At 41.5% G+C, this 19,573-nt stretch overlaps 1 protein-coding gene across 37 annotated transcripts in view; it reads left to right on the top strand.

The window, feature by feature from the left end:
• neb (nebulin) overlaps nt 1–19,573 on the top strand; it is a 327,374-nt gene that overhangs the window by 39,843 nt on the left and 267,958 nt on the right. For all 37 annotated transcript variants that reach the window (XM_073026432.1, XM_073026423.1, XM_073026670.1 and 34 more), the window contains 11 exons: nt 2,655–2,756; nt 2,847–2,954; nt 3,051–3,155; nt 3,879–3,977; nt 4,775–4,879; nt 6,365–6,472; nt 10,468–10,581; nt 12,353–12,550; nt 13,575–13,682; nt 13,906–14,004; nt 16,336–16,440. In XM_073026432.1, coding sequence (XP_072882533.1) covers nt 2,655–2,756; nt 2,847–2,954; nt 3,051–3,155; nt 3,879–3,977; nt 4,775–4,879; nt 6,365–6,472; nt 10,468–10,581; nt 12,353–12,550; nt 13,575–13,682; nt 13,906–14,004; nt 16,336–16,440 — 1,251 coding nt within the window. The remainder of the gene's footprint in view (nt 1–2,654; nt 2,757–2,846; nt 2,955–3,050; nt 3,156–3,878; nt 3,978–4,774; nt 4,880–6,364; nt 6,473–10,467; nt 10,582–12,352; nt 12,551–13,574; nt 13,683–13,905; nt 14,005–16,335; nt 16,441–19,573) is intronic.

Here is a 19,573-nt window from a genome sequence, read left to right as displayed (position 1 = left end):
GCCGCAGAGATGATTTAGCGGTGAGTGATTGCTTTAATGATAAACTACAAAATAACAAGCCACAGAGAGTCACAAAACAAGAGAGAACAGATACTAAACGGAGCAGGCTACAAGGATGCTGAAGGCTTGGAGCAAATGGTTGAGGCTGACTGGTTTGCTGAATGGACAAGTGCTGTGGATGAGATCACAAACAAGCGAAAATCTGCAGATGCTGGAAATCTGTGCAAAATGCTGGAAGAACTCCTGGGATGTCTGGACTGTCTTACGCAGAGAGGTTAGAGAGACTGGGTTGTACATGCTGGAATTAAGGAGATTGAGAGGGGATCTGATTGAAACATATAAGATTATTAAGGGATTGGACAAGATAGAGGCAGGAAATATGTTCCAGATGCTGGGAGAGTCCAGTACCAGAGGGCATGGTTTGAGAATAAGGGATAGGTCATTTAGGACAGAGTTAAGGAAAAACTTCTTCTCCCAGAGAGTTGTGGGGGTCTGGAATGCACTGCCTTGGAAGGTAGTGGAGGCCAGTTCTCTGGATGCTTTCAAGAAGGAGCTAGATAGGTATCTTATGGATAGGGGAATCAAGGGATATGGGGACAAGGCAGGAACCGGGTATTGATAGTAGATGATCAGCCATGATCTCAAAATGGTGGTGCAGGCTCGAAGGGCCGAATGGTCTACTTCTGCACCTATTGTCTATTGTCTATAACTCAGCAGGCCAGGTGGGATCTGTGGGGGAAAAAGTGCAGTCAAAGTTTCAGTCTGAAACACTTCAGCAGGACTGTTCAATGCGGTCTTCAATGAGTCCTGCTGAAGGATTTCGGCCTGAAACGTCGACTGTACTTTTTATTTCCATAGTGGCTGCCTGGCCCGCTGAGTTCCACCAACATTTTGTGTGTGTTGCTCTGGATGAGAGCTGGGTTTCAATAGGCTGCAGGTGATGTGGCAGGTATTCATGTTAGCCTGGTGGAGACTGGGAGGTGCTGCTTGTGCAGGCCTGACATGTTCAAAACCAAGCAATGGCATGAGCTCTCGGTTTCTTTCTCCCCAAATCCAATCAGTTCCCCTCCACCACCTGGCAGTACTTGTCCTCACCCTCAACAATTTCTCCAATGGCTCCTCCTAATTTCTCCAAACTCGAGGGGGTAGCCATGGGAAACCACGTGGGCCCCAGCTATGCCTGTTTTTTTTGTTTGCTATGTAGAACTGTCCCTATTCTAAGCCTTCCCCAGTAATGCTCCCCAACTTGTCCTGCACAACATTGATTACTGCACTGGTGCTGCTTCATGCACCAATGCTGAGTGCTTCAATTTCATCAACTTTGCCTTCAACTTCCACCCTGCCCTTAAATTCACTTGGTCCATTTCTGACAACTTTCTCCCCTTTCTCAATGTCACTGTTTCAGTAGACAAATTGTCTACTGACATCTTTTATAAACCTACCAGCTCTTGGGCCCCTCATCTTAGAAAGGATTTGCTGACACTGGAGAGGGTTCAAAGGAGATTCATGAAAATGATTCCAGAATTGAATGACTTGTGATATAAAGAGCACTTGATGGCTCTGGGCCTGTGTTCATCAGAATTCAGAAGAATGAGGGGGTGACCTAATAGAAACCTATCAAATGGTGAAAGGCCTTGATAGAGTGGATGTGGAGAGGATGTTTCTTATGGTGGGAGAGTCTAAGACCAGAGGACACAGCCTCAGAATGGAAAGGCATCCTTTTAGAATGGAGATGAGGAGGAATTTCTTTAGCCAGAGAGTGGTGGATTTGTGGAATTCATTGCCACAGGCAGCTGTGGAGGCCAAGTCTTTAAGGCAGAGTTTGAGAGATTCTTGATTTGTCAGGGCTTGATGGGATATGGGGAGAAGGCAGGATATTGGGTCTGAAGTAAAATGGATCACCCGTGTCAAAATGGCAGAGCAGACTTGATGGTCCAAATAGCCTAATTCTGCTCCGATATCTTATGGTCTAATTCCCTCAGCTATCTCAACTATACCTCGACCTACTCTATCTCCAAGAAAAATGCTATTCCCTTTTTTTCAGCTCCTTTGTATCTGCAGCATCTGTTCCCAGGATTAGGCTTTTGTTTCCACAACATCAGAGATGTCTTCCCCTTTCAATGAATGGGGTATCCCTTCCTCTGTCATTGATGCTGTCCCTTCCTGCATCTCCTCTATTTCTTGAACATATGTGCTCACACCATCTACTCACTGTATTAACAGGGATTGAGTTATATGATGTAAAATGTGTTGCTTGCAGCAGCATTGCAGTACAAAGACATAAAAATGATTCTAAATTACAAAATAACAGAATAGAATAAAAAAGAACAGCAAGGTAGTGTCCATGGTCGGTTCAGAAATCTGATAGCGGAGAGGAAGAATCTGCTTCTGAATCACTGAGTGTGGAGCTTCATACTCCTGTACCTCCTCCCTGATGTAACAAGATGAGGGCATGACCTGGATTGCAAGGGTCCGTAGTGTTGGATCCAACCTTCTTAAAGCACTGTCTCTGGAGGCAGGCAGATTTCAAAGGAAAAGTTGGAGTGAAACCACAGAGACAGTTGAAGATAGGATCAGGCAATTTAAATTATACTAGACATTCAATAATTGACTTCTGTTGAAATTGCCTGTGACTGTGGCATATTGTTTTGCAGAGACTGTACAAAGAAGGTTATGAGAAAACTGCCAGGACAAGCATCAATTATTGTGAAACTCCAAAGTTCAAAACAGACCATGTTTTGAAGGACTTCAGTGATGTAAGTCCCAGTGTTATTTAGCAATCTTGAATTCAAATCTAACCTCTTGAAATGGACTGACATCAACAAGATGAATCTTTCCATTCTTAGGTAAAATATAAAAAGAAGTACGATGAAGAAGTTAAGGGTCATTATCTTGGCAGTCATGAGGATCCATACATGCTTCATTGTTTGAAGGTTGAAGCAATGAAAAGTGATGTAAGTAAACAGAAATTACACCCACAACAACTTGCACATTTTAATGTTATGCTCTTGTTACTTCTGAATTATAATAATGTCACATTTCTCTTTAAGAAAAATTATAAGGCAGATTATGAACTGGATAAACTAAACTGTTACTTCCCTCAAACTCTTACTCCGGAGTATGAAGCTATGAAGAACAGTTATAAATGTAAAGATGTAAGTGTAATTATTTTCTATTACTAATATCTTTAATTAGCCAATTAACCAAGAATTCTAATTATCAATATTTTCAGTTATTCATTCATGGAATGTGGGCCTGCATTTTTTGCTCATCCTAATTTCTCTTTGAGTGGATATATTTCCTGATATGCTACTTGTCATGCTTCTTGTCATACATTCATGCTTGTCAGGTGCATTTTCAGACTCCTGTACCTCCTTGATGGTAGTAATGAGAAGAGGGCATGCCCTGGTGATGGGGGTTCTTAATGATGGAGGTTGTCTTTTTGAGGCACCATTTTTGAAGATGTCTTTGATGCTGTGGAGGCCAGTACCCAAGGTAAAACTGGCTGAGTTTGCAACCCTCTACAGCTTTTTCTGATTCTGTGCAGAGGCCCCTCCATACTGGAAGATGATGAAACCAGTTAGGATGCTTTGCACGGTACATAAATTTAGAAGAGCAGAGACCATTTCAACTCAATGTGTCCTGATGTAGTTTCACTTATCATTGACATTTACATTTTAACAAAATGAAGAGGCTTTACTTGCTCTAGATTTCTCTGTGACCCAGTCAATTCCCAAACCACTGATAGGTTCTGTTGTTCTCCAGTGTTGAAGAAGTTGTACATATTTAAATCCATGAATGAAAAGATAATGATGGTTCAACATGTGTTTGTTCCCAAAACATGCAAGTAACATCTGTTTAATTTGATTGAATTGCAGCCAGTTTATAAAATGCATCCTGATAAAATCAAGTTCACACAAGTGGTTGATAGTCCAGTGATGGTGCAAGCCCAGATCAATGCCAAACAGCTGAGTGATGTAAGTATTTGCAAACTCTCTCGCATGTTGTTGTTACTCTTGGGTTTAGCCTTTTGGTTTTTCAAGCTCCATTTGGAAAGTACTGCAGGTACTAATTTCAGATCTTCATTCAAACACAGCTCTGAATTGTAATCTCAAAACAGGAATGTGTATGGCTTCCCAATGGTTAGCTGATAAAAGTCAAGCCCATAGTCTCCATATTTATTTATGAACATAAAATAGTACAGCACAGAACAAGCCATTTGACTCACGATGTTGCGCTGATACATTCTAACATCAATCTGACCCTTTACTCACATATAACCCTCCATTTTTTGAAATACATTTTATCTATATTTATTTATGAGTTCCATTTATATATCTTTCACTTTTACTTTACACATAAAACAAAGATGGAACTACTGAATGTAAAAAAAAAATTAGTTCAATTTAACTAAAACTACCCTGTTGCAAACAAATATAAAATAAACCCCGCAGATGCCAGGAATCTGAAATATATCTAGAAAATGATGGAATTATCCAACAAATCATGTAGCATTAGCAGAACGAGAAACAGAGTCAATATTTCAAATCGTTTACTTGACAAAATGTCATTACCATCAACTCCATGGACACTGCCAAATTGCTGAGTATTTCTAACACTTTCTTTTCTTTTAATATTATAAATATGTAACATATGATATTTATGATGTCAGGTTACAATGTGAACTCTGTATTCAGTACTTTCCTCATCTTGGCTGTTGGAGTTTCGTTGTAAGTGATTTCCTATTGTTGATTTCTGTTGTACTCTCTTACAGCTGAATTACAAAGCAGACCATGAGAAAGAAAAGTTCAAGTGTACCATTCCTCATGATAGTCCTTTCCTCATCCAGTCCAGAGTCAATGCATACAATCTAAGCGATGTAAGCAGATACTGTGCTCTTCAATTGTATTTATTTCCGTGTAAGAATATTGTAAACAAAAGCTGCTTTTATAATCTCTGTGTTGTAATGGAAGGGTTTTTGTTTGATATGTGCTTGATGTCAAAACGCTTTGCAGTTTTATAAAATTGCAATGTGAAAGGTGGAAAAGAAAGAGATAGGAACTATATGGTTTTCTGCATTTCATATTCTTTCAGACAGCACTTATTTATTCGGATAATCTTCACCTTCAATCTCTTCAACCAGATTAGTGTTTGGCCATTTCAACAATAGACAGCAATCTGTTATCCCCCAGGTGACACAGATGCAAATTTGGGTAGCATGTTAGTGTAGTCGTTAGCAAAACGACTTACAGTACCAGCAGCCTGGGTTCAATTCCCCCTGCTGCCTGTAAGGAGTTTGTAAGTTCTCCCTGTAACCATGTGAGTTTCCTCCAGGTGCTCTAGTTTCCTCCCATAGTACAAAGACATACCAGTTGGTAGGTTAATTGGTTGTGGTAAATTGTCCCATGATTAGGCTAGGATTAAAGTAGGGGTTGCTGGGCAGCATGGTTTGAAGGGCCTGTGTGGCCTATTCCACACTCTATCTAAATGTCAAAGGCTCATAGATTGCAAGTGTGGCATGGGAGTTTCTAGTCTGAGAGAGAGGAGCCAAAGATGGTAGAATTGATTGGCAGGTTCCTGGATAACTAAAGACAATGTGAAAGATCAGCAGTTGTGCCCCAATATACTATAGGACAAAAAAGAGCTTAGGAAGAAGTTGTTGAACATGTTTGAAATGGTAATGCTTACGGTATAGAACATTTTAGTTCTGAGGAAGAACCTCTGTTTGTATTTCCTTGTGATCAGGAACTTAAGGAAACTCAGGAAGTACTCTAGCTCCTTCTGGTCTGTGACTAGTGCCATAAAAACACTTGGCTGTTCCACAGAGTTGACTTCACTCTATTGAAGCCATTAAGTTTTCTGTGGATTATGGGCATGTTAGATTTCCACCTTTTGTCCGAGCTTTGTTGAAAACCTGGAAATTGGAACATCAGAATTGGCTCCTTGACCAGATTGGAATTCTTAACCCTTTTATTCCTGCACTGCATCAAACGGGTAGCCAGGTGGAGATACATCTCTATCAAAGGAGGTGTTAGGTGCTCCTTCCCTCCACTAGTCTGCAGGTCACCCTTGGGCAAGGTGTAGCACTGTTTTAGCACCCTGATCAGGCTCATGTCAGAATGGCTGGGGTCACCTATCTTGTAAAGACACTGCCCAGAAGGAGGTAATGGCAAACCACTTCTGTGGAAAATCTTGTCAAGAACAATCATGGTGGTGGAAAGACCGTGATGGCCCAGGTCATATGACACAGCACATAACAAATGAATGGACTGCATCAGATCCTGTATCAGTTAAATGTCTCTTTGTAAAATCTTTCAAAGGACTTTACCATTCTTTATTACCTGATTCTTTCTCTCCGTCCTAGAATTGTTACAAATTTGACTGGGACAAAGAAAAGGCCAAGCGCTGCAACATCAGAATGGATTCCATACCTATTATAGCAGCAAAGGCGCAACGGAACATTGCAAGTGATGTAAGTAGTTGCAGTGTTTTCTAACCTCAACATGAACAGCTTATTGCAAAATGTCAAGCACTGCTACTGCAAGGCACGTTTGAGGTAGGTTATATTGCTAAACTTAAGAAGGTGAATAAGTATTTAGGAATAAAAAGAAGATGATATGTTGATAGGGTGAACAGAATTAGGGAGCTAGGATCAGATTGAATGGATGGCGTGTGCTTACCCATCCCCTACAGCACCCACCCACCCTCCTTCCACCTCACTTAGTCTTACCTGTCAGCTGCCAGCTTGTGCTCCCTCCCCTCCACCACTCCCACTTTTTATTTGGGCTACTTTCTCCCTTCCATTCCAATCTTGATGAAGGTCTCAGCCCAAAACATCGACTGTTTAGTCTTTTCCATAGATGGTGTCTGACATGCTGAGTTCTTCCAGCATTTTGCGTGTATTGCTCTGGTCCGTGCTTTCTATTCACTTGTTCACAGGATGTGAACATCAATGGCAAATGCATTATTTATTCACCTTGATTGCTTCCTGAACTGGGAAGATTGCTAGTCAGCCTCTCAGTTAGCAACAATGATGAGTCTTGAGTTCAGTGCTGCCTTGTGGAGTTTGAAGAATTCACTCTGAACTCAGATGTTTCCCCTGAGTGTTTTAGTTTTCTCCCATGTTGCAGAGATGTGCTGGCTGTTACATGAACAAGCATCTATATCTAATTTCTACAGTAGGCACAGCTAATGTGGGGTAGGTAGATCTTGGGGCAGCATGGTAGTTTAGTGGTTAGCCCAACGCTTAATGGTAGCTGTGACTAGGGTTCAATTCCTGCGGCTGTCTGTAAGGAGTTTGCACGTTCTCCCTATGACCGCATGGGCTTCTTCCAGGTGTTTCGGTTTCCTCCCAAAGTCCAAAGAGGTACCGGTTGGTGGGTTAAGTGATTATTGCAACTTGCCTGGGATTAGGCAAGAGTTAAATCTGTGGTTGCTGGGTGACACGGCTCAAAAGGCCAGAAGGGCCTGTTCCATGCTGTATCCCAATAAATAAATAGATAGATAGATACATACATACATACATACATACATACATACATACATACATACATACATAGATAACTAACTAACTAACGGGCATAAGTTGCTTTGGAAATAAATGTGGGACCCAGCAGGTCAGGCAGCATCTATGGAGAGGAATAAAGAGTTGATGTTTTGGGTCGAGAACCTTCATCAGGACTGGAAAGGTAGGAGGAGAAGCCTGAATAAAAAGGGGGGAAGGGGTGGGGGGGGGGGGAGAGTACAAGCTAGCAGTTGACAGTAGGTGAGGGGGAAGGTAGGTGGATGAGCAGAGGGGCGAGGGAGAAGTGAGAAGCTGGGCAGTGGTTTGTGGAAGAGGTAAAGGATTGAAGAAGAAGGAATCTGACAGGAAAAAAAGAATCGACCATGGGAAAAAGGGAGGCAGGAGGGGCAACAGTGGGAGGAGATAGACAGGCAAGGAGAAGAGAATGGGTAAGAGTTGTGAATGGAAAAAGAGAGAAAAAAAGAAATAGGGGTGTGAGAGATTACAGGAAGTTAGAGAAATTGCTTTTAACTCCATCAGGTTGGACATTGCCCAGATGGAATATGAGGTGTTTCTCCTCCAACCACAGTGTGGCCTCATCATGGCAGTTAAAGATGCTATGGACCAACATGTTGGAATGGGAATGAGAACTTAAATTGAAATAGGTGGCCACAGTGAAAATCCCACCTTCCATGGCAGACAGAGGGGAGGTGCTTGACTAAGTGGTTCCCAAGATTACATCGGGTCTCACTGACGTAGAAGAAGCTAAACTGGATGCAGTGGATGACCTCGTTCAGGTGAAGCGTCGCCTCAGCTGGAAGTGCTGTTTGGGGCCCTGAATGGTGATGAGAGAGGTGCTGGCTTGGCAGGTGTAACATTTGTCCTGCTTGCTGGGGGATGGGACTGTGATGAGATTCAGCACAGACTTAATGGGTGAATTGGTCTCTTCTAATATTGTTAGGAAATATGAAAATATGGATCACCTACAGGCTAAGGATAGCAGATTTCCAACTCTGCAGGGCATTAATGAAACTGACAAGCTTTTAGTGACTATCTGGTAACTCCATATTTTACTTAATTACTTGATGTTAAATTCCCTGGTTGCTTTAGTGGTGTTTTTACATAAGTTACAGGAAGTGTGGTGTGTACACTATCTGCAGACTCAAAGAATGCTGCTTATACGGCAGTTGCACCTAGTATCTCTGTTCCTTATAATTCTATATAAGATGGGAATGTACAGAATGTCGATGTTATATGTTATATTGTATGTATTATGTTATTATTGTATGTTATATTCTGGATATGTTCTGTTACCATCATTGGAAGATGAATGAATCTTTTTGTTGGGATCAGCGAGGGGGTCTACACTAGTCTATATTCAGCAACACTGACCCTTATTGATGGGTCTGTCAATGATTATGTTAAAATGATGGAGAAAGCCGCTTGGTGAACCACAAGGATGCAGGGAAACGTTGTAACAGCCAATGAACAGGTGGATGATGAGGAGAGTGATGGAAATTCTAAATAACAGAAATGATTAGCTTGATTTGTCACATGTACATCAAAACATACAATGAAATGTATCATTTGCGTCAAATCAAATGAAGCCAATAGGGATTGTGCTGTGCAGACCAGGAGCGTTACCACGCTTCCAGCGTCAACATTCCATGCCCACAACTCACTAACCCTCACCGTACATGTTTGGAATGTGGGAGGGAACTGCAGCACCCTGAGAAACACGTAACACGTAAGGTTCTCAGGAAGAACATACAAACTCCTCACAGGCGGTGGCGGAAATCGAACCTTCATCGATGAAAGTTGGCACTGCCGAGAGATGCTCTAACTGCTGGTAGATTGGAGATCGACAGGGAAAGAAAAGCACAAAGAAATGGAGAAATCTGTAATTATTGCAACTGTCTACGCTGGCCTGTAGACTTCAGCTTTATAAAAGTTTCACTCACAAAACCGATGGGCAAGTGAAAACTGACTGGTTAGTGAGGTTTGTCTCATGAGTGATGGAGTTAATTTAATTAGAAGTAGAAGTTAGTACTACAGGTTTAAAATCTTTAGTCTGACATTCTGTGGAGCAGCAACCCCCATCTTTTGAATCTGTTATACAGATCTGTATTAGTTAAATAATTATAATACAGATCAAACTAAGATTTGAAATTAACTAAGATTTGTACCAAAACAACACACACAAAATGCTGGAGGAACTCAGTAGGTCAGGTAGCATCGATAGAGATGGATAAGCAGTCGGCATTTTGGGCCGAGACCCTTCTTCAGGACTGGAAAGGAAGTGGCAGGCACAAGAATAAAAAGGTGGTGGGAAGGGAAGGAGGATAGCTAGAAGGTGATAGGTGAAGCCAGGTGAGTGGGAAAGGTAAAGGGCCGGAGTGGAAGATTCCCAGCATCTGTGGAATTTCTCATGTTTAAGATCTGTACCTAATAAACCTGGCAATAACTTTTGCTATCTCAGCTAACAGCATTTCCTACTTGGAGTACAGGCAGTTTTCAAGACCTATGGAGTGTGTGTACTTAAAAAGGATAGTTCTCTTGCTTGGTGGAAGATGATTAGTGACAATTCCTGTGGCCTGTTTTTTTTCTGTGGCCTTGCTCTAGGCAGATTCCAAGGGTGCCCAAATTGAGAATTTGAGAATCCTGTAATTCCAGAGAAATAAAACAAAAAGTCTTTTGCTGAAGGTCATAGGTGAGACATAATCTAATGGAGAGAGACCCTTTAGATTATTGAATGTTGGAGGCAAGGTACACTGCTAAAGTGAAGCAGAACAAAATTACTTGGCACTTAACTCAATTTGGGAACTATACTGGTCACTTCCATATCTAGCATTCTCAAAAACACTTGCATGAAGAGAATAATCATAGTAATTATAGTTAAATTTTAAATTCCATTTTAAAGTCCTATTCCTGCCACACTAAGGCTCGAAATGTTTTTCGTTCAGGTGAAGTATAAGCAAGGCTACGAAAAGTCTCGCGGGAAACATATTGGAGCTCAGAGCATTGAAGACGACCCGAAGATCTTGCACTCTGTGCGCGTGGCAAAGATGCAAAGTGAGGTGAGTGAGAAGGGCCCCACACTTGGGATATGAGTGCTAAAGTGCTTGACCTGGCTTCGATTGCGTATCATAGTACAGAGTACAACTAGTGCCCATTTCAGACGTTGGATTATCTATCTGAGGCATGCTATAAATGGAGCTGCTGAGGAAAAGTTATCACTTCTGTAAATTGGTATGAGGTAATTCAGAGTAAGGTGTGGCAATTCTAGCTTTCGTCCAGCTCATTTAAACATGAATGTGCTGGAAAGTGAAGTTTCCCTGATTAGTCCAATGTTCAACTGTAGTATCTCTGTTTATCAAGAGCTGTGGTCTTTGCTCACAAGCATAGGCCGGCATACATCGTCCACCCCTAATTACCCTTTGAACTCTGCTGGATAATTTTAGGTGGTAATAAATTGTCACTACATTAGTGGGTCTGATATTGCATAGACCAGACTGGGTAATGCAGGTGTATTTCCTTCAGTGAAGAACATTAGTGAAACCGAGTTTTTTATGATAATCTGGTGGTTTGGTATCATCACGATTGAAAATTGCTTTTTTTTAACCCCTGATTTATTTAAGCAGTTGGATTTAAATTCCATGGTAAATTAAAAATCTGTGGCAGGAGTTAACGAATGGCACAGCGCTAGATTGAACTGAACTGAGCTAAACAGAATATGCCCGGATTGGTTCAATCACTTTGCGGATTGGTGTTTTATATTCTGTGTTTTTTGCTTGCTTGTTTTTTCCCTGTTTGTATGATTTGATGTTTTTTTTATGTGTTGGGGGTTTGCTGTTTCTCTTTGAATGGATTCTATGTTTTTCTTTGTTTCATGGCTGTCTGTGGGAAATTAAATCTCAGAGTTGTGTACTGCATACATACTTCGATAATAGATTTACTTTGAATCTTTAAAACTATTCCTCTGGGTAAGGAGTCCATATCTCTGGATACCTCATCAAGCAGGGCTTTCAGGATTATTCTACCCTTTCATTATTTTATATTACACTGGGCAATGTAACAGCCACCCTCATTCCCTCCCACTTTCCTGCACTGTCCTGCCACATTTCAAATCAAATGAGTATTTTCCTTAGAACTATGAACTTGTTCCTGATCATCATTGTGTGCCATGTCATATGATCTAGATGATCATGGTTGAAGTCCATTATTGTTCTTGGCAGATTTTTCTACAGAAGTGGTTTGCCATTGCCTTCTTCTGGGCCGTGACTTTACAAGATGGGTACCCCCAGCCATTATCAGTACTCCACAGAGACTGTCTGCCTGGTGTCAGTGGTTGTATAGCCAAGACTAATAATATGCACCAGCTGGTCATACGACCATCCAACACCTGCACCCGTGGCATCACGTGACCCTGATCAGGGGTGCTAAGCAGGTGCTACACCTTGTCCAAGGGTGACCTGCAGGCTAGTGGAGGGGAAGAGCACCTTACACCTCCTTTGATAGAGACATATCTCCACTCTGCCACCTGCGTTCAACATGTGCACTTTTAATGTCCACTTGCATGATGTACTTTGGGATAGCTGTTTACATCAGAACAATATTTACCTGCATCACATTCTAGACAATGCAACTTATAGCAAAAACTTAACTTAGAGAAAAGTATAGAGTTGGGCTCACCTGTAGGCCAGAATTGAAACAACAAACTGGTTACATGTCTTAGCTGAGCAGTTATCTGTCCCACTCTTGTACACTGGATACTGCTGCTTCTGTTACGTTTCAATAATGATCATTCCATGGTAACCAAAACTGACCAGACCGATTTCCTCTCTTCAGCGTGCATATAAAAAAGACTATGAAGACACAAAGACAAAATACCATTCTCCACTTGACATGATCAACGTCTCCCAGGCCAAGAAGGCTCAAGATATTGCCAGCAATGCAAACTATAAGCAACCAATGAATCGTTACTTTATGCCACCTGATGGTGTGCTTCTGAATTTGGCTAAGAATGCCTACAATTTGCAGAGCGATGTAAGTATCTGTTCGACATTATAGTTAAAACCAGATTATGAGTCTATGAAACGAAGAGGTGGGGTGCAGTGCCAGAAATGTGTAAAACGCTTGTTAGGCATGCATTTCTACTCATACAGAAAGGATGTGATTAATATTAAAGTGGGTGCAGAGGAGATTTACAAAGATATTGGCAAAACTGGAAGATTGTAGTTTTGAGGAAAGCTTGACCAGTCTGTAGGTACTTGGAATAAGAGTCTGAGAGGAGATTACATCGAAATGTGTAAAATGCAAGCCAGAGCTGGTTAACTGTGCAGGATCGATTTCATTTAGCAGAGTGATCAATAACTAAGGGGATAGATTAAGGTAATTGGAGGTAAAATGTTTCTACTCAAATAATAGTTCAAATGGTGCTGGAGGCAGTAACCCTCCTTATAGTGTCATAGAAAAGTACAGCAGAGAAAACAGGCCCTTCAGCCCATCTGTCCATGCTAAAACCATTTATACTGCCTACTCCCCTCAACCTGCACCGGGACCATACATACTGTACCCCTACCATCCATGTACCTATCCAAACTTCGCGTAAATATTAAAATTGAGCTTGCTTGCACCACTAGCACCAGCAGCTCTTTCCACACTTTCACCATCCTCTGAGTGAAGAAGTTTCCCCTCATGTTCCCCTTAAACTTTTCACCTTTAACCCTCAACCCATGACTTCTGGTTGTAGTCCGACACAACCTCATTTTTAAAAAGCAGGTAAATTTGCACGTTAAATGTTGTTTCCCCTGGAATGATAGTCTGAGAGCTAGGATATAGAGTTAGGCTAAAGAGATTCTTCTTTTGTCTGCATTGGAATAATAGGCAACGTCATATGGGAAATTTCTGTGATTTCCATTTGGGGTAACGTTGGTCAGTTTCTAACCTAAGAGATTGTGCATAGAGCCATTCAATGCATTTAACTTTATAAGTATTCCCTGTTATATTGTACCATTATCATGTAACCATTGGTAAACAATATTCTCTCTACAATTTATTTTCATCACAGGCTCTGTACAAAGCAGATTATAACAACTGGCAGAAGGGCACTGGCTGGATTCCTTTTGGTTCAATGGATGTTGAAAAGGCCAAGAAAGCTATGGATATCCTGAATGAGGTAGGTCATCATATAGAAACATAAAAGCTGGCTTTGGATTTGACTTTTTCACAGCAGCCTGCAAATATTGAATGTGCAAATTGATTACCGGAGGAGGAGAAGAAACATGATTAGCGTAAAGAATGCGTGTACCTACATACAAATTCTGCTCCTGTGGCTTGTATGGAATAAAATAACACAAAGCACAATGGGTTCTTAAAAGCATCCTTAATTTATTTTACAGAAAAAATATCGCCAGCCTCCAGATACAATCAAATTCACTTCGATAGAGGACTTGCCAGGGACAGTGCTGGCAAAGATCAACCAACTACAGCGAAGTGATGTAAGTAAAATAGTTTTACTCTACAGCTTATTAGTAATAATAACTTCAAAATGCAGAGCATACAGTAATTTGAAAACCTGCTGAAATCAAATCTTTGATCTGTGATCATTCATGTTAGATCTGAAAGTATAATATTTATTTTTATATATTTTTAGAGATAGAGTGTAGAATAGACCCTTCTGGCCTTTCAAGCTGCACTGCACAACAACCCTAGCCTAATCACCGGACAATTTACAACAACCAATTAACCTACTAACTGGTTCGTCTTTGGACTGTGGGAGGAAACCGGAGCAGCTAGAGAAAAACCCATACATTCTACGAGGGTACCGACTCCTTACTGATGATGTTGGAATTGAACTCCTAACTCTGATGCCCCAAGCTGTGTTCATACAGCTCACGTTCAATATACTAAATGGAAATTCATAGGTATCAAACCAACCAATTATCAGATTTGTGGGATAACCATTTCTGAAAGTCAAACTGAAAGAAATAACATCGGTGATTAAACTGCAAATATTTTTTTCACCATTCTTGTTAGTGTTCCCTATACTCTGTTTGCTTGTACATCTGTCACTGTCATTCAATGTTAGTTACACCATCTTGGGTATATCCGTCTTCTTCTACATTTCATGACGGAGAGTGGTGACTGATAAAAGACAAAAAATATACAGACAAAATTTATATTTTCCTTTTGCTTTCAGTGGTAAGACTGCTGCCTTTTGCCAACCACTTCATCTCTCACCCTCCAGCTATGGAAATAATCCAGAACTAAAGGAAATCATGAATAAAGAATGACATTGTGGCGGCATGATTACATAATAGTTAGCTCAATGCTCTACAGTTCCAGCAACCCAGGTTCAATTCCTGCCACTGCCTGAACAGAGCTTGTACGTTCTCCCATATGGGTTTCCTCCGGGTGCTCTGGTTTCCACTCACAGTCCAAAGATGTACCGGTTGGTAGGTTAATTGTAAATTGTTCTGTGATTAGGCTTGGACTAAATCAGGGGATTGCAGAGCAGTGCGGCTCAAAGGGCTGTCAGGGCCTACTCTTTGCTGTCTCTTAATAATAATAATAATGCTTTATTCTGACAGCTTTCTGGATAATGCCTCATTTCACCATTATCCATTGCTCAAACACTAGATGTAGGATTTGATCTCTACCTATTTCAGATCCAGCTGTATTTTTGTTTGCTGCCTTAAGCCTTTCTGACACATTATCAGGTAATTGTAGATAATGCTAATATTGCTTGTGGTCCCCTCTATATTGACTAGTGTCAGAGAGTGTCATAGGTACCATCCTTGCACATTATTGATGAACGCTTATTTCTAGGAATCATTCAGCTGTGTTTAAGTGGGGAATCATTGTGTTCTTGTCCTCCTGTCACTACTCATTCTACCACTTTGTATCAGTTAAACTGATTGACCATACCCCACGCTCAAAGCTTTTGCGATCCCCATGGTACAGCAGTGAAGGAGTCAGTTGTGTTTTGATCCTGAAGTACAATACCAAGAGCACAATAAGAATGTGTAGCATTATTATAAACTCAAGTGATTCTGTAGATGCTCGATATCACACACAAAATGCTGGAGGAACTCATTATCTATAGAAATGATTAAACAGTCAATGTTTTGGGCCAAGACTCTTTGTCAGGAATGAAGTGGACAGGGAGGGGAGGGAATGCCAGAATAAAAATGTGGGGGAGAGGAAGGAGAATAGCTTTAAAGTGATAGGTGAAAACTGCTGGGTGGAAGAGGTTAAGGGCTGGAGAAGAAGGAATCTGATTAGAGAGGAGAGTGGACCATAGGGAAAAGGGAAGGAGGAGGGGACCTAGGGGGAGGTGATAGGCAGGTGAGTAGAGGTAAAAGGTCAGAGTGGGCAACGGATGAAGAAGGGAGGCAAAGGGAAATATTTTCAATGAAAGGAGAAATCGATGTTCATGCCACCAGATTGGAGGCTACCCCAGATGGAACATAAGTTGTTGCTCCTTCACCCTGAGGATGGCCTCATCTTGACACAAGAGGCTGTGGACCAACATGTCAGAATGGGAATGGAATGGGAATTGAAATGTTTGGCCTCCAGGAAGTATCACTTGTAGTAGAGGAGTGGAGATGCTCGATGAAGTGGTCCCCCGATTATTACATTATGAATTATAACCTTTCTTCTCTCATCTGTCTGGATTCCGTTTTTATTGACTTCACACATTCATACTTCTGCACATTTCCTTTGTCATTTTTCAAAATGTTGACAGCATCTTATTCTGAACATTTATTATAGTGTGCTAATCAAATTTTAAAATTGCAGTCTCACTTTGTAATTTCTCTGTAATCCAGATAAACTACAAGGCGAAAGATGAGAAGACCTTGCACAAGTACAGCTACCCTCCAGACGTGCCAGAGTTCATTCAGGCCAAATTCAATGCGATAAATATCAGTGATGTGAGTATCTTTCAGCAGGAGGATTAGAAAGCCTCAGAAGTTCAGATGGATATGGGCCAAACGGCAAATGTTACAAGACTTGATGGGCATTTTGGTCAACCTGTAGTACCCTGTGATTGTGTATCTGACCTGTGATTCTTATGATCTTAATAGATGTGTTCAATCACAGCAGCTGTCTTTATACTAAATAAGATTGTGGTCAATTATGATCTAACTGAATGGAGGAACAGAACATAGAAGGATGTGGGTGAGCTGATCAAGCATATCAGATCCTATGAAGCCACAACGGGAGATTGATGTGAAGATACATGCACTCACGTAATCATGTGGGTGTCTTGCACGAGGGGACATAATTTAAAGGGAAGGAACTAGTCATTAAAAATCGAGGTACATAGAAATTCCTTCTCACAGAGTGTGGTGAATCTCTGGAGTTGTCTGCCCCAGAGAGTCGTGGAAGCAAGCTCCTCAGAAGTATTTTATCTTTTCTGGTTACCTCATTACAGGAGGAAGCTTTAGATGCTGCCTGGATTAGAGCGTATCTTATGCTCTGGAACATGTCTTGTGTTATTGAGATGAGGAGGACTTTCCTTAGTGGGAGAGTGGTGAATCTGTGAAATTTGTTGTCACAGGCACTGTGGAGACCAGGTCATTTGGTCTATCTAATCAGAGGCTGATAGATTTTTGATTAGTCAGGGCATGAAGGGATATGGGGAGAAGGCAGGAGATTGGGACTGAGAAGGAAAATGGATCAGCCATGATGAAATGGCAGAGCAGACTCGGTGGACATAATAGCCTAAATCTGCTCCTATATCTTAAGGTTGCATAAGCTAGGGCTTTTCTCTTTGGAGCAACGGAAGATTAAAAGCAATTTGAGAGGTGCATAAGACTGAGAAGCGTAGATCGAGTGGACAGCCAGCATCTTGTTCCCGGGGCATCATCAGGCAATACCAGATGGCATCCATTTAAGTTGTGGAGGAAAGTTCCGGGCAGATATCGGAGATAGCATTTTTTTTAATGCAGAGACTGGTAGGGGCCTGGAATGCACTGCCTGGGGTGGTGAGAGAGGCTGACACAACAGGGACTTTTAAGACTCTTAGATAGGCACATGGACGTAAGAAAAATGGAGGGCTGTAGGCTGTGTAGGAGGGAAGATTTAGGTTGATTGTGGAGTAGGTTCATATAGGCTGTTCTATGTTTTTAGCCATTTTTCTATTCATTCACAGAGTGTGGGTAAAATATTAAGATCAGCGCTTATTGGCCATCTGTTGTCGATCTTGATTAAGAAATACGTTAGACCATTTCAGAGGTCAACAACATAGCTCTGTGTCTTTCATCTGTCCAGGAAGTACCATCAGTGTTTACGACTTAGAAGGTCACTTGGTCTATTGTTATTATATTAGTCAGAGAAAGAGCTCTTTAAATTAATCTCACTTCCCAGAACAGGAAATGTTCTTCCCTAAAGAACTTCAGAGCACCAAGCTGGTCTTTACAACAACTTAATAGTTTCAAAGCCATCATTATTGACTTGTTTTTGATTTATCTTAAATTTATTAATTTTGCCAACTTTGCAAGCCTCAGCCAGCTTTAAGTTAAGCAGATACCTAAGTGAACAGGTCCATGGTGGTAAATGTCAACACACTGTCTCTTTTGTTCTATATCTGCCAATATTGTTCTGCATTTAGTTTCTGATAAGTGTAGACATCTGGGTTTCACTCAGCAGTCCTCCAACAGATACAACAACACCTGATATCAATCTAGGGTTGGAGATACACTGACTTGCATCAATAGGTACTGTAGAACACCAGATCATGACCTGATACATTCTCAAGAACACAACTGGAGCAGGTATAGTCTCTTGAGCCTTCTTCAGCAGTCAATGTGATGATGGCTGTTTTGCTTCATGTCTTCCTCTTATGCCAGTTTTCCATTGACCTCAATTTCCAAACCTTTCAATTACTGATCTACCTCTTCCTTAAATAGCTCTAGTGATCCAGACTCCACAGTGTCCTGGAATAAAGCATTCCGGACATTCGCCATCCTCTGTGGGGAGGTTTATCAACAAATCTTGTAATTTCTAAATGTAACACTGTACAAGGTAAGGGCTGAAAAAGGGTGACCTGGAGTTGGTGACTTTGACAATATGGAGAGAAAGTTGTTACCTATGTTTCAAGCTCCCCCTCTCCACGCATCTGGTGAACCCATACGAACTGCAGAGACCGATACAGTTTGGCATCAACAGCGTTGCAAGAGTTGCCGGTCAGTGTTAAACTCAATGTAGGACTGCCTTAGGGACCCCAGCCCCAGTTTTTTCCTTGGGGTTTACTCTCGAAGCCTTTCCCATATAGTCACAAGGCAACGGAGGTGTGAGATCAGAGTTTTCCTTCTCCTAGATGAGTTGCCAACCACTGCTGACAAGCCCATCTGCCCAAAGCGACTGGCTTTAAGGCTCCAGTAACTCACTTTTGCCCCTTCTCCTGTCAGTAGAAATGGCTTTGCCAGGCTCAGTAGCTGAACCACACATGAAAGCCAGAAGCTGGACTTGGTTGTCAGCAGCTGTTAGAGGCGCACGTCATTGAGAGCATTTAAGAGGTAGTGGGAGCTTATTCCCATTACCCCCCCCCCCACCCCCCCCCCCCCCCCGGCTATGACAACCTTAAGGAGCATAGTCTTATAGAGGTTTATAAAATGATGAGGGGAAAAGATAAGTTAGATCTAGTCAGCGACACCAGAGATTCTGCAGATGCTGGAAATCTTGAGCAAAATACACAAAATGCTGGATAAACTCAACAAATTAGACAGCGACTGTAGAGGGAAATAAAGAGTCGATGTTTCAGACCAACACCTTTCATCAGGACTGGAAAGGAAGGTGGCAGAAGCCAGGTGGGAGGAGAGGGACGAGTACAACATGGTAGATGGAAGAAGTAAAGGAGAAAGAAGTGAAGAATGTATAACAGGAGAGGGCATGGAATAAGGGGAAGGAGGAAGAGAAACAGAGGGAGGTGATGGGCAAGTGAGGAGAAGAGAAAGGGTAAGAGGTAACCACAGTGGGGAATGGAAAAAGGGAAAAGGAGGGAGAGGGGAGAAATTAGACAATTTTGATGTTCGTGCCATCAGACTGAATATGAGGTATTAC

This window comes from Hemitrygon akajei, chromosome 2 (assembly GCF_048418815.1).
Source record: "Hemitrygon akajei chromosome 2, sHemAka1.3, whole genome shotgun sequence".
NCBI classification, from domain to species: domain Eukaryota; kingdom Metazoa; phylum Chordata; class Chondrichthyes; order Myliobatiformes; family Dasyatidae; genus Hemitrygon; species Hemitrygon akajei.
This window is presented reverse-complemented; position numbering and strand designations above follow the sequence as displayed.